This window comes from Bubalus bubalis, chromosome 15 (genome assembly GCF_019923935.1).
Source record: "Bubalus bubalis isolate 160015118507 breed Murrah chromosome 15, NDDB_SH_1, whole genome shotgun sequence".
Taxonomy (NCBI): domain Eukaryota; kingdom Metazoa; phylum Chordata; class Mammalia; order Artiodactyla; family Bovidae; genus Bubalus; species Bubalus bubalis.
Genome location: NC_059171.1, coordinates 24,212,326 through 24,227,062, shown reverse-complemented (window position 1 = coordinate 24,227,062; position 14,737 = coordinate 24,212,326). Strand labels below are relative to the sequence as shown.

The window sequence follows — 14,737 nt, the reverse complement described above, 5'->3', positions numbered from 1 at the left end:
CTAACAGAATGATGCTTCTGTAGAAAACAAATTTGTATGTTGTGAACACCATTAGCACAAATGTCAAGTATTTGATAACTTCTAAAGAAAAGACTCTGATGCTGGGAAAGATTAAAGCAGGAGGAGAAGGGGACAACAGAGGACAAAATGGTTGGATGGCATCACCAACTCAATGGACACGAGTTTGAGCAAGCTCTGGGAGATGATTAAGGACAGGGAAGTATGGCATGCTGCAGTCCATGGGGTTGTGAAGAGTAGGACATGACTGAGCTACTGAACAACAACAAAGATGTGCTATCTGCAAGTGTTTTTTCGAAACTTCAGCAAAAGAACACTGAAATGAATTTTCCTCAGTGATTTTATAGAACATGCATTTATAAGCTTGTCATGAAAAAATCTAAGTCATTTTATTTTATAGTATGCATATATTCTAATTTGATTTTAGAATCTTAAAAAGCATTCTGGGTATTCTTTCAAGCACTGTGACCAAACATAGGTTGTATTTGGTACAAAGTTTTAACTATTTCTTAAACATTGAACCCTGTGCCAGAATTTGAATTTCAAAAGATTTGTCTTTTTCAGGTGTAATTTTAACACACTCACTTTAGGGTGTTTCTAAAAATTGATTTGCAAGGTAACAGATGTCAACTTTATGCCCCCAAGGGTTAGAGTTTGAGTTACTTCCCAGAGTAAAAATCACTTGCTATTCAGACTTTTAAAATATATATATATATATATATACTTATTTTTATTATTTCTAAATAGAGGATTACTGTGTTTTAAAATTATCACATTTACTTTATTTCTCCAAAAAAGAAGAGACCATGAGTTTTGGATAATATAAAGAGTTCTATCCAAAGGTTCTCTTATCTGCATTAGCTAGAGATAATAATAATTATCACAATAGTCTTATACACATATACAGTTAGTTGAAATACACACACACGCATATATACAATGAAGTATAATTGGTTCTTAATAAATATAAATTCTTTCTGCTGCTCAAAATTTAATATTGAATGTTTATAAGATATGTATTTGGTGTTTCTGGACACACTTTATGTGTCTGTCTCTGAAACTATTAGTTGACTGTCTATGTTAACTTGACTTTACTACTCCACTCTCTTCTGGTTCATTTCATAAATATCCTAAACAGATACATCAATTCTTTAATCGAAGGCATCAACTGACAGTTTACACACCAGAACTCTTTGAACTCCTTGCCCCCAAATCCTCATCTTATTCTATCAATTCTAAACTACCATGCTAAGATCCTTCAGTTCAGTTCAGTTCAGTCGCTCAGTTGTGTCCAACTCTTTGCGACCCCATGAATTGCAGCACGCCAGGCCTCCCCGTCCATCACCAACTCCTGGAGTTCACTCAAGTTCATGTCCATCAAGTCAGTGATGCCATCCAGCCATCTCATCCTCTGTCGTCCACTTTTCCTCCTGCCCCCAATCCCTCCCAGCATCAGAGTCTTTTCCAATGAGTCAACTCTTCGCATGAGGTGGCCAAAGTACTGGAGTTTCAGCTTTAGCATCATTCCTTCCAAAGAACACCCAGGATTGATCTCCTTTAGAATGGACTGGTTGGATCTCCTTGCAGTCCAAGGGACTCTCAAGAGTCTTCTCCAATATCACAGTTCAAAAGCATCAATTCTTTGGTGCTCAGCTTTCTTCACAGTCCAACTCTCACATCCATACATGACCACTGGAAAAACCATTACCCAGTCCTAACCAAGTTGTTACACTGAAAGATCTGCTTTAAATTTGAAAATCTCAAAAATCTCAACTATTACTTCCCTAGTCTTCTCCCCCATCCCAACACAAGGCACTTGAAAGGCTCTGTTGAGTCTCTCTACCACAATAAACTCAGATTTGTCTTACAAAAAGGTAGTTTTAGGGATATTTCAGGGAGCCAACTTTTGACATTAGATTATGAATTCCTAAAGGGTTTCCCAGGTGATGCTAGTGGTAAAGAACCCGCCTGCCAATGATGTAGATGTAGGATATGTGGATTCAATCTCTGGGTCAGGAAAATCCCCTGGAGGAGGAAATGGCAACCCATTCCAGTATTCTTGCCTGGAGAATCTCATGGATAGAGGAGCCTGGAGGGCTACAGTCCATAGGATCGCAAAGAGTTGGACATGACTGAAGTGACTTAGCACACACACGAATTCCTAAAAGGTTGCGTCTAATGTCTCACTAATCTTACCTGCAGTATCTGTACAGGGTTTCTCTGGGCAGGTGGTTATCAAAATGTTATCTTCAGACCAGCAGCAGCAGCAGCATCTAGGATCTTGTAAGAAATAAAAATTCTCAGGCTTAAACTCAGCTCCATCAGAGGACTGGTGGAACCCAGAAATCTGTGTTTTAACCAGCTCTCCAGAGGATCCTGATGTACTCTCAAGTTGCAGAACTACCATAGATCATAGCAGATTGTCAATACACAAGAATGTGATGAGTGTCAAGGGGAAGTACGGTAATTCCCAGTTAAAGTAGATAAAGTACAATATCGCTTTTTGGAGGAAGTGACAACAGGGACTTGAAGGATTGGTAAAAATAGTAGAATGTAGTTAACTGTGGCTGAAAAAAGTAGGGTTTAAGGTACTGGGCCAGAGAACAGAAAATGGAAAGAGGCTGAAGCTAAATTGTGAACATCTAAGGAATGTGGACCTCTTTGTGATTATAGTTGAGGGTCACTGATAGTCACAATGCACTTAGGGATACAGTATGTTACGGGGAAAATAATTCTGTGCTTCAGTGGAAAGCTATGCAGTGTCTAGAGTACACTCTTCTGGATTATCTGATTTTGATTCTATGGAAGCAGATTTACAACTCTGTAAAGTGTAAAAGCTGATAGCTATGCAAAATTATTCTTGTCTATAAACAAAGACATTCTTGTTTTGCAAGTTCTGTCCAAGAGACTTTGAATTGACTTTCTTCAGCAACAGTGGAAGAGTGTGTCCCCATCTGCACGCGCATTCCAGTAAGCCATGTCTATGTCTATTTGGATCCTCCTTTAAGTTGGCTGTAACATCTTTTTGTAGCATCTTATTGCTTCCTTAAGTAATGAGTTAAATAAAGTATTTAACACGTTCATTTTTATATCGGTCTTGATGTTACCTTTTTGAGGGGGAAATCATCCTTAAATAGTACTCTCTGCCTGGAGGAGGGCATGGCAACCCACTCCAGTATTCTTGCCTAGAAGAATCCCCATGGACAGAAAAGCCTAGTGAGCTACAGTCTATGGGGTTGCAAAGAATCAGACATACAACTGAGTAAGCACAGCAGCACAGTACTCTCTGACCATCTTATTTCTCTGTTTTTTTTTTTTAAATATGATATTCTTTTAAAATAGCAAAAGGATATATAATAGTTATTAATTGTATGTTTATTAATTTGGGGGCTATGAAACTTTGCATCATGCTTCCTATAAAACTCATCTCCAGTAATAAAGGTATTTTAGAGCTTTTGAAATATTGTTATATTTTATGATAATAATTTTAACAGTAGGAAAAACTCTTAGGAAAAACAACAAGTTGTTCTAATAATAATTCTCCAGAAAAAGATGATAATATTGTGCTATGCTGTGGCAAAACAAACAAGCTAAGGAGTGGAAGAGGTTTGCAGACAAATCTCAATTTTTAGAGAAATGCAGATCAAAACTATAATGAGGTATTACCTCACGCTCATCAGAATGGCCATCATCAAAAAGTCCACAAATAATAAATGCTGGTGAGGGTGTGAGAATACGGAACCCTCCTACACTGTTCCTGGAAATGTAAATTGGTGCAGCCACTATGGACAATAGTGTGGTGGTTCCTCAAAAAACTAAAAATAGAGTTGTCATATGATCCAGCAATCCTACTCCTGGGCATATATCCATAAAAGGTGAAAACTCTTAATTGCAAAAATACACGCACCCCCAATGTCCATAGCAGCACTATTTACAATAGCCAAGATATAGGAGAAACATAAATATACATCCACTGATGAATGGATAAAGAAGATGTGGTATATACACAATATATTGTGTATATTTGCAGCAACATGGATGGACCTAGAGATTATGATACTAAGTGAAGTAAGTCTGAAAGAGAAAGACAAACACCATGTTATCACTTATGCATAGAATCTAGAATATGACACAAATAGGTTTATTTACAAAATAAAAACAGACTCACAGACATAGAAAACAAACTTATGTGGTAAAGGAAAAGGGAGGGGGTAAATTACGAGCATGGGATTGGCAGATAAAAACTCTTCTATTTAAAATAGATAGACAACAAGGTCCTACTGTTCCCTATCACAGGGAACTATATTCAATATCTTGTAATAAACAATAATGGAAAAGAATATGAAAATGAATATAGCTCTATATAGATATTAATATATATAGAAATATATCTGAATACTTTGCTCCAGACCAGAACTAACACAACACTGTAAGTCAGTGATACTTCAATAAAAAAAGAGAAAAGCTCATAGTTTAACTAACAGGTTTTTGAGGGCTAATGGGCAATACGGAAAATTTCATAAGAGGCTGTTTTCGTGGAAAGAACAGAGAAAGAAAGACTAGGTGACTGGCCATCTACCAGGAAGAATAGGAAGAGGGAGAAAAAAAGATCTTAAGTCAAAATAAAAAACCACAGACATCTAACAAAGCAGCTTTTTATAAATAGGGAGACTCTTGGGGCACAACCTAAATTACAGAAGTGTACGGAGCGGCACCTGAGTGTCAGTCATTCTCTGATTCAAAGTCAGCACCCAGATTCCCTTCACTGTCCCATTATTCATTTATTCCTCCAAATACAGATTCATCAAAGGAAAACCTTAGATCTAAGTTATTCCATCAAATCCAAGCCAATAGACCAAATACAGTGCCACGCTGGGAAAACTACTTGGGGTTCAAATGGGAAGGTTTCTGGAAGCACCTTGCTCACTCATCCTCTGACTCACTCACAAGGCATCCACTGAACCAGTCAGGCGTCGGTTGTTCATCTGTAAACAGTATAATGTCTGCATCTGGGGATGTTGGCAGAGTTCATTAGTTAGTCTTTGAGAACCACTCTTTGGTGTCTACAGGAAGGAGCCAGAAAATATAAAACATATTGCCACAAATACTGCCATTTAATAAGCTGCAAAAGTACTTGGTTTCTCTTTTTAATAGCTCGTGGAATTCTCTTTTATCCCCTTTTCCAGAAACAAACAAACAAACAAAAAATGATATGCTTTTCAGTGGTTAGATACATGAAGGGTTTATATGATGTTGAAAGGAATGCCTTTTTATATGACAAATACATACGAGCTTAAAGGGTTTCCTATTGATCACGTAACATCAAAGGACCTTAGTCTGCACTTACAAGCACAGATTCTCAACAGAATGAGATCAGTACAGGACTCTCTATTAAATGCCTGGTTTGGATGACTATGTAGCTCAACATTCCATCAATCAACCATTAAACTGAAGAATGCCGCAAGAGAGGAAACATGCGGTGAGATCAGAGGCATCACCAACTGCTTTTTCTTGTTTTTAAACACAACAAAGGCATTAAATCTAAGACCAACAGCCCAAAGTATTCACAAAGCATAACATCTACCACAGAATCAATTTTGAGAAAGGGAGCTTGGCAGATTTTTTTTGAGTCTTCTGGTTTTTACAAGGACTATATCTAAAATTGCCCATAGACGAAAAAATATGTGCTAATAACAGCACATATTTAAATCCTTTGGAGAAAATAGCATCCTGTTACATGATTAGCCCTTTTTACTATAAGAAACTTCTTTTAGTTATTTTTACAATTTCTAGGGCATAAGTTCATTTATTTTGATTTTTTAATCATTTTTTTATTTTATTATTTTTTTTTAATTTTATTTTATTATTTACCTTTACAATATTGTATTGGTTTTGCCATATATCAACATGAATCCGCCACAGGTATACACATGTTCCCCATCCTGAACCCTCCTCCCTCCTTGTACCATCCCTCTGGGTCGTCCCAGTGCACCAGCCCCAAGCATCCAGTATCGTGCATCGAACCTAGACTGGCGACTCGTTTCATATATGATATTATACATATTTCAATGCCATTCTCCCAAATCATCCCACCCTCACCCTCTCCCACAGAGTCCAAAAGACTGTTCTATACATCAGTGTCTCTTTTGCTGTCTCATATACAGGGTTATTGTTACCATAATTCTAAATTCCATATATATGCGTTAGTATACTGTATTGGTGTTTTTCTTTCTGGCTTACTTCACTCTGTGTAATAGGCTCCAGTTTCATTTACCTCATTAGAACTGATTCAAATGTATTCTTTTTAATGGCTGAGTAATACTCCATTGTGTGTATGTACCATAGCTTTCTTATCCATTCGTCTGCTGATGGACATCTAGGTTGCTTCCATGTCCTGGCTATTATAAACAGTGCTGCGATGAACATTGGGGTACACATGCCTCTTTCAATTCTGGTTTCCTCAGTGTGTATGCCCAGCAGTGGGATTGCTGGGTCATAAGGCAGTTCTATTTCCAGTTTTTTAAGGAATCTCCACACTGTTCTCCATAGTGGCTGTACTAGTTTGCATTCCCACCAACAGTGTAAGAGGATTCCCTTTTCCCCACACCCTCTCCAGCATTTATTGCTTGTAGACTTTTGGATCACAGCCATTCTGACTGGCGTGAAATGGTACCTCATAGTGGTTTTGATTTGCATTATTTTGATATTTTTTTAAGATGTATGAAATATTCTAACACACTGAAAAGTTGACACAAGAGCATAATAACTAATAGGACAGTTTCAAACATTTTCAAGATTTTACCACATTAGTATCACTTACTGCTACTGTCTTTGCCAAAATGTTTTAAAGCAAATTCCAGCCATATTATTTTACCCCTATATAGGTAATATACATCTATAGGTATACAAGTCTACATTTTAAAAGATTTGGGAACTTCCCTTGCGGTCCAGTGGCTAAGACTCCAAGCACCCAACACGGTGGCCTGGGTTCGATCCCTGGCTGGAGAACTAGATCCCATATGCCACAACAAAGATCAAAGATTCCAGGTGCTGCACATAAGACCTGGTGCCACCTCATAAATAAATAAATAAAATATAAAAAAGCAGTAAAATAAGTGATTTGGGCATTCATCATTAACCATTAGGTGCCTTTCTGTTGTTCAGTCTCTCAGTCATGTAGGATTCTTTGAGACCTCATGGACTGCAGCATGCCAAGCTTCTCTGTCCATCACCATCTCCTGGAGCTTGCTCAAACTCCTGTCCATCAAGTCGGTGATGCCATCCAACCATCTCGTCCTCTGCTGTCCCCTTCTCCTCCTGCCTTCAGTCTTTCCCAGTATCAGGGTCTTCTCTAATGTGTCAGCTCTTCACATCAGGTGGCCAGAGTATTGGAGCTTCAGCTTCAGCATCAGTCCTTCCAATGATATTCAGGGTTGATTTCCTTTAGGATTGACTGGTTTGATCTCTTTGCAGTCCAGGGACCCTCAAGAGTCTTCTCCAGCACCACAGTTCAAAAGCATCAGTTCTTCAGTGTTCAGCTTCCTTTACAGGCCAATTCTCACATCCATACATGACTACTGGAAAAACCAAAGCTTTGACTATATGGACCTTTGTTGGAACTTTTGATAGGTTTACTTATCACACCAAATAAAATTAGCATTTAGAAGCCAGGAACTAGTCCATGCCCAATTTCTCCAATAGGTGAAAAAGTCTTTTTGCACTTGGCTTGTGGAATCACAATCCAAACAAGATCTACCTGTTACAAGTATTTCAGTCTCTAGTCATCTAGACCAGTGCTTTGCAAACTCTAATGTGCAAATGAATCACTTAGGGATCTTAAGATTCAGTAAGACTTGAAGCAGGATCTGAGATATCTTCTGTCTAGGTGGTGTCAGTGTTGCTGGACTCAAAATGGACCGTATTTGAAGCAGTAAGATACAAGCAAAGGCTCTGCTGGCGTTTGTTTGTTTTGTGCAGGCCAATGGCTTGTTGCAGAAACAGGTCACTGATGCTGGGCTATAGCCCATGGTCTGAATTTCCATGTTTGTCTCCATTTGATATTATTTATTCCTCTTCTAATATCATTAGTTTCTGTGAATAATGTTTGCTCTAAACCTTGAATAGATTCAATCTCACCTATTTCTGAATATCACATGCTTTATGGCAACTGCTGTGTTAAATAGCTGGTTATAGAGTCAGATTTCTGCGATTCAACTTCACCTCTATCACTTACTATTTATACAACTTTGGAAAAGTTAATTTTTCCCAAGACTCAGTTTCCTTATCTGTAAAATGAGTATAATAATGCTCTCCTCTTATAGAGTAACCGAAGAATGATGTGGCATTTGTTCGAGAAATGTAATCTATTATTATTGTTATTGATTATGTAATCTTTTTATTCCAAGTTAAAATATTTTAGTTTCTGAGACTTCCTTCTAAGTTCTAAAACTAACTCCTCAGTTCTTCCTTCATTTTAGGCTCCCCTAGAAGCTATAGCTTTTCTCTCCTTCTGTACAGTGCAGACTATAGAACTGGGCAGGATCATAAGGGGGAGAATATTATTTGTTTTTGGAGGATTTCCTATCCATGCTTTTTCAGGGTATCATAACTAGAAATTAAGACTTTAAAAAATATTAGATCAACTCGAGTAAGTCTTTCGAAAAGTATCAGTTCTTGGCAGTTCATTAATAAAATTTAGGTAATAAAATTGTACAATATGAAATGGCCCAAATCACCCATCTTAAGTGGATACCGTAAAACTAAGGAAACTTGTTGTTCATGCATATAATCTTATATAAAGTATAGAACTTTTTGTACATTATCAGTAATTGATACTAGGACTAGGGTTTAGTCAGAGAGCAAATCTTCAAGATTACTGAAGTTGAGTTGATGGGACACTCTGATATTTCCTTATCTCTCTTTTAACTTATGAAGTTTGAAGAGAATCCCCAAATTAAACTTGATACTTTGGGAAATCTAAGAAGCTAGGGAAGAAAGCCTAGGTCAATTCACAACAGCACAGTGCATTCTGAATTTTTTTTATGAGTGACTATATATATGAACACAACACATGATTTATATGGACAAGAAGTCTGCAGCAGTAAGTTGAAACCATGACTTGTAAATTATTCCTTCTCTTCTAATAAATTCCATCAGCACAGAATCACTTAGAGTCATCTTTCATTGCAAGCAAGCGCTGGCACAGATGATCAGGGCCAAAAATAAATGAGGCAAGGAGCCCAATATTGTTCTACACTTTGCTCTTTTTCCTTTTGAGCCTGATTTTCTCAAATGACTTTCCTATGAGACAATGAATGTATTTGTTTCAGAGATGTATTCTCTTAGTTTAATGATATGGAGAGTAAGATAAGAAGGTAGAATAGGCAAAGAGTACTAGCAGCAAATCAAAATAATTGAAGAGAATAGTCTGAAAGTCAATTACTTTTGAAGACTTATTTGCAAGACAGCCATATGGTAACAGAGGAATAGTGACATTACCATAATTTTACAATTATGTAGTGTTTGGGAATCAGTATTTACATGTGATACAAGTAAAGAAAAACTAGAAATCATATGTTAGACTATATAACTATGTCTAACTTAACAAAACACAGTAAAAATTTAAATGAAAAAAAGGTGGTATATAAAAAGTGCTCCCCCCTTTTTCAGTACCTATAATATATACACACCCATATATAGCACCTAAAACCACATGTAATATATACATGCACCCCACTCCAGTACTCTTGCCTGGAAAATCCCATGGATGGAGGAGCCTGGTAGGCTGCAGTCCATGGGGTCGCAAAGAGTCGGACACAACTGAGCAACTTCACTTTCACTTTTCACTTTCATGCATTGGAGAAGGAAATGGCAACCCACTCCAGTGTTCTTGCCTGGAGAATCCCAGGGATGGCGGAGCCTGGTGGGCTGCCGTCTATGGGGTTGAAAAGAGTTGGACGCAACTGAAGCAACTTAGCAGCAGCAGCAGCAGCAACAATATATACATACACACATATATATACACACACATACACACAGCACCTAAACCAAATCAATACAGAATAAGAATTAGCTAACAATGACAATCCATCTACTATCAGATAATAGAGCATCATATTAGGCAATTTGTTTCATTTTCAGACATTTGATTGCATTTAGCCTGAAATTTGGAGAAGGCAATGGCACCCCACTCCAGTACTCCTGCCTGGAAAATCCCATGGACGGAGGAGCCTGGTAGGCTGCAGTCCATGGGGTCACTGAGGGTTGGACACGACTGAGTGACTTCACTTTCACTTTTCACTTTCATGCATTGGAGAAGGAAATGGCAACCCACTCCAGTGTTCTTGCCTGGAGAATCCCAGGGACAGGGGAGCCTGGTGGGCTGCCGCCTATGGGGTCGCACAGAGTCAGACACGACTGAAGCGACTTAGCAGCAGCAGCCTGAAATTACTGATTCAGAGCCAAACATAAAAAGGAATTAGATGGAATAAGTCTACTTAGAAACAAGGTTGAATTTTATTAAAATTAAAATTTAGAATTTAGGCCACAGAAATTTTCCAAATCATCCATATAAAGATAAAGGCACAGAAGATGTATTATGTGACCCATCACCCACAGTGGATGCCACTGCAAAGCTAGGTATGTACTTATGTGATCACACCTGAAGGCAGTATTTGCTTCCACATTAAGCATTAAGATCATTATTTTATCCCCCCCCAACCATTTATTAAAATCTGAATGGTGGGCCTAATTGGATTATGTTATATCTTTCTTCATTCTTAACATTTGCAAGGACTTCCCTAGTGGTCTAGTGCTTAAGAATCCGCCTGTCAATGTAGGGGACATGGGTTTTATCTCTGTTCCAGGAAGGTTCCACAACTACTGAAACTCATGCCTAGAGCTCATGCCCTGAATAAGAGAAGCTATTGCAACGAGAAGTCTGTGCATCGCAAATGGGTAGTAGCCCCTGCTCACTGAAACTAGAGAAAGCCCGCGCACAGGAATGAAGACAGCACAGCCAAAAATAAATCAATAATATTTGCAAGATCTACATTTCCTAGGAAACCTTCTGCTTTCCCAAACTATATTTAATTTTAGTGACAGTGTACGTCTCTCAGTCTTGTCCGACTCTTTGTGATCCCGTGGATTACAGCCTGCTGGGCTCCTGTGTTCATGGGATTTCTCCAGGCAAGAATACTGGAGTGGGTTGCCATTCCCTTCTCCAGGGGATCTTCCCGATCGAGAGATCGAACTTGGGTCTCCCACATTGCCGTAGGATTCCTTACCATCTGAGCCACCAGGGAAACCCGTTTAGGTTTAGGGACCATATCAATAACATTTTCTCAATGAGTGTAGACATTTTCTGTTTTCTTGTCCAGCATATGAACTAGAATATTCCCAGTGCTTCTGTTTTATTTCAGTTTCCAAACTGCAAGTCTTTAGCATATTTTTTCACAGTGTATTATGATGAGAAGCATAGCATTATATAACATGTCATAATAAATAGCAGACATAGCAATTTCTTCAGAAAACTTTACTGAAGGAGTTTTTTCAGATGGCGATTAAATCACTGCATCAGTAATATGTTCCCAAGTAAAAGTATGTTGAAAGTGATTGAACATTTATATGTTTTTATTTAGGCTCTTATCTTTCTTACTAGACTGATTATGATCTTCTATGACATGATCTAGCTCATTCCTGGCACACAGAGGCCATTCAATAAATATTTTTGAATGAATTAAATGAAAAAATATCAACAGACACAATGAAAACATATTAATGTTCATTAAGTGCTCCAGTCTGGACCCATAGCCATGAAATATTCTACCATTTACAATTCAATTTATAACTATTTAAAATTAAAGCCACAAAGACATTTTGATATTTATGAGTGTGTGTACCCTAAAAAGAGTAATGCTGCTAAGTCGCTTCAGTCGTGTCAGACTCTGTGCGACCCCAAAGATGGCAGCCCACCAGGCTCGCCCGTCCCTGGGATTCTCCAGGCAAGAACACTGGAGTGGGTTGCCATTTCCTTCTCCAGTGCATTAAAGTGAAAAGTGAAAGTGAAGTCGCTCAGTTGTGTCCAACTCCTAGCGACCCCATGGAGTGCAGCCTACGAGGCTCCTCCGTCCATGGGATTTTCCAGGCAAGAGTACTGGAGTGGGGTGCCATTGCCTTCTCCGAAAAGAGTAATAGATAAATGCAAAACAAGATGTATAAGAGTTCAAGGGTGACTATTTCTAGCCAGGACATGGAAACAACCTAGATGTCCATCAGCAGATGAATGGATAAGAAAGCTATGGTACATACACACAATGGAGTATTACTCAGCCATTAAAAAGAATACATTTGAATCAGTTCTAATGAGGTGGATGAAACTGGAGCCTATTATACAGAGTGAAGTAAGCCAGAAAGAAAAACACCAATACAGTATACTAATGCATATATGGAATTTAGAAAGATGGTAACAATAACCCTGTGTACGAGACAGCAAAAGAGACACTGATGTATAGAACAGTCTTATGGACTCTGTGGGAGAGGGAGAGGGTGGGAAGATTTGGGAGAATGGCATTGAAACATGTAAAATATCATGTATGAAATGAGTTGCCAGTCCAGGTTCGATGCACGATACTGGATGCTTGGGGCTGGTGCACTGGGACGACCCAGAGGGATGGTGTGGGGAGGGTGGAGGGAGGAGGGTTCGGGATGGGGAACACATGTGTGCCTGTGGTGGATTCATTTTGATATTTGGCAAAACTAATACAATTATTTAAAGTTTAAAAATAAAATAAAATTAAAAAAAAATAAAAATACTTAATTTGTCTTCTTAATTTCATGTTCCATCCATACTTAGAAAAACAATGGCTGTTAACATCCTCATATTATGGTATCAAGAATCACTATAAAGTAGTTGTGAGATGTGAGAAAACTATGGGTTTTAATTGTGTAGGTGTAGTTACTACTGTTGTTTAGTCTCAGATGGCAAGAATACTGGCGTGGGTTGCTATTTCCTTCTCCAGGGGATCTTCCTGATCCAAAGATTGAACCCACATCTCCTGCAATAGCAGGCAGATTCTTTATCACTGAGCCACCAGGGAAGCCCCTGGATGTGTAGACTCAGATCTAAAAAACTTTAAACATTTCCATAATCTTCCAGCTCTCCTTCCTGCCCCATATCTCTTACCACTCACATGTTAATCTTCTCTCCCTTTCATTCTTGAACCTGTTGTTGTTTAGTCATTCATATGTGTCCGACTCTTTGCGAACCCATGGACTTGCAGCACGCCAGGATTCCCTGTCCTTCACTATCTCTTGGAATTTGCTCAAACTCATGTCCATTGAATAGATGATACCATCCAACCATCTCATCCTCTGTCACCCCCTTCTCCTCCTGCCCTTACTCTTTCTTAGCATCAGGGTCTTTTCCAATAAGTCGGTTCTTTACATCAGGTGGCCAAAGTATTGGAGTTTCGGCTTTGGCATCAGTCCTTCCAATGAATATTCAGGACTGATCCTTTATGATTGACTGGTTTGATCTCCTTGCAGTCCAAGGAACTCTCAAGAGTCTTCTCCAGCACCACAGTTGGAAAGCATCAATTCTTTAGGTGCTCAGCCTTCTTTATGGTCTACCTACCACATCTGTACAAGACTACTGAAAAACCATAGTTGACTAGATGAACCTTTTTCGGCAAAGTGATGTCTCTTATTTTTAATACGCTGTCTAGGTTTGCTATGCTTTTCTTCTAAGGAGCAAGTGTCTTTTAATTTCATGGCTACAGTCACCATCTGCGGTGATTCTGGAGCTCAAGAAAATAAAGTCTGTCACGGTTTCTACTTTTTCCCCATCTATTAGCCATGAAATGATGGGACCAGATGCCATGATCTTAGTTTTTTGAATGTTGAGTTTTAAGTCAGTCTTTTCATTTTCCTCTTTCATCTTCATCAAGAGGCTCTTTAGTTCCTCTTCGCTTTCAGCCATTAGGGTGCTGTCATCTGCATATCTGAGATTATTGATATTTCTCTTGCTACTGCTGCTGCTGCTGCTAAGTCACTTCAGTCGTGTCCGACTCTGTGTGACCCCATAGACAGCAGCCCACCAGGCTCCCCCATCCCTGGGATTCTCCAGGCAAGAACACTGGAGTGGGTTGCCATTTCCTTCTCCAAAGCATGAAAGTGAAAAGGGAAAGTGAAGTCGCTCAGTTGTATCCGACTCTTAGTGACCCCATGGACTGCAGCCTACCAGGCTCCTCCATCCACAGGATTTTCCAGGCAAGAGTACTGGAGTGGGGTGCCACTACCTTCTCCAATATTTCTCTTAGCAATCTTGATTCCAGCTTGGGCTTCACTCAGCCCAGTATTTCACATGATGTACTCTGCATAGAATTTAAATAAGCAGGGTGACAATATACAGCCTTGACATACTCCTTTCCCAATTTTGAGCCAGTTTGTTGTTCCATGTGCAGTTTTAATTGTTGCTTTTTGACCTGCACACAGGTGCCTCAGGAGTATTCCTGTATTTGTCTTTGAGATATTTAATCAGCAGTTTCTTCTCCTTCCATGACTTCCATGTCTGATAACCATTACCTTTGATCCAGAAGATTCTCCCTTGCTCTCTGGACCTTGTGGTATATTCTTCCAGGCTTCACACTTGAGGTTAGGTCCCATTTTACACAGCAAAAGGCCAAAATAAAATCCTTCAGAGGACTGGTCTAATGTTTTC

The 14,737-nt window shown here is 38.9% G+C and overlaps 1 protein-coding gene across 8 annotated transcripts in view; it reads right to left on the bottom strand.

Moving 5' to 3' along the window:
* OXR1 (oxidation resistance 1) overlaps nucleotides 1–14,737 on the bottom strand; it is a 543,504-nt gene that overhangs the window by 120,842 nt on the left and 407,925 nt on the right. For 4 of the 8 annotated variants that reach the window (XM_044928605.2, XM_044928604.2, XM_044928606.2 and 1 more), the window contains one exon: nucleotides 2,215–2,298. The exons of the other annotated variants lie outside the window; for them this stretch is intronic. In XM_044928605.2, the coding sequence (XP_044784540.1) occupies nucleotides 2,215–2,298 (84 nt within the window). The remainder of the gene's footprint in view (nucleotides 1–2,214; nucleotides 2,299–14,737) is intronic. 8 annotated transcript variants of the gene reach the window in all.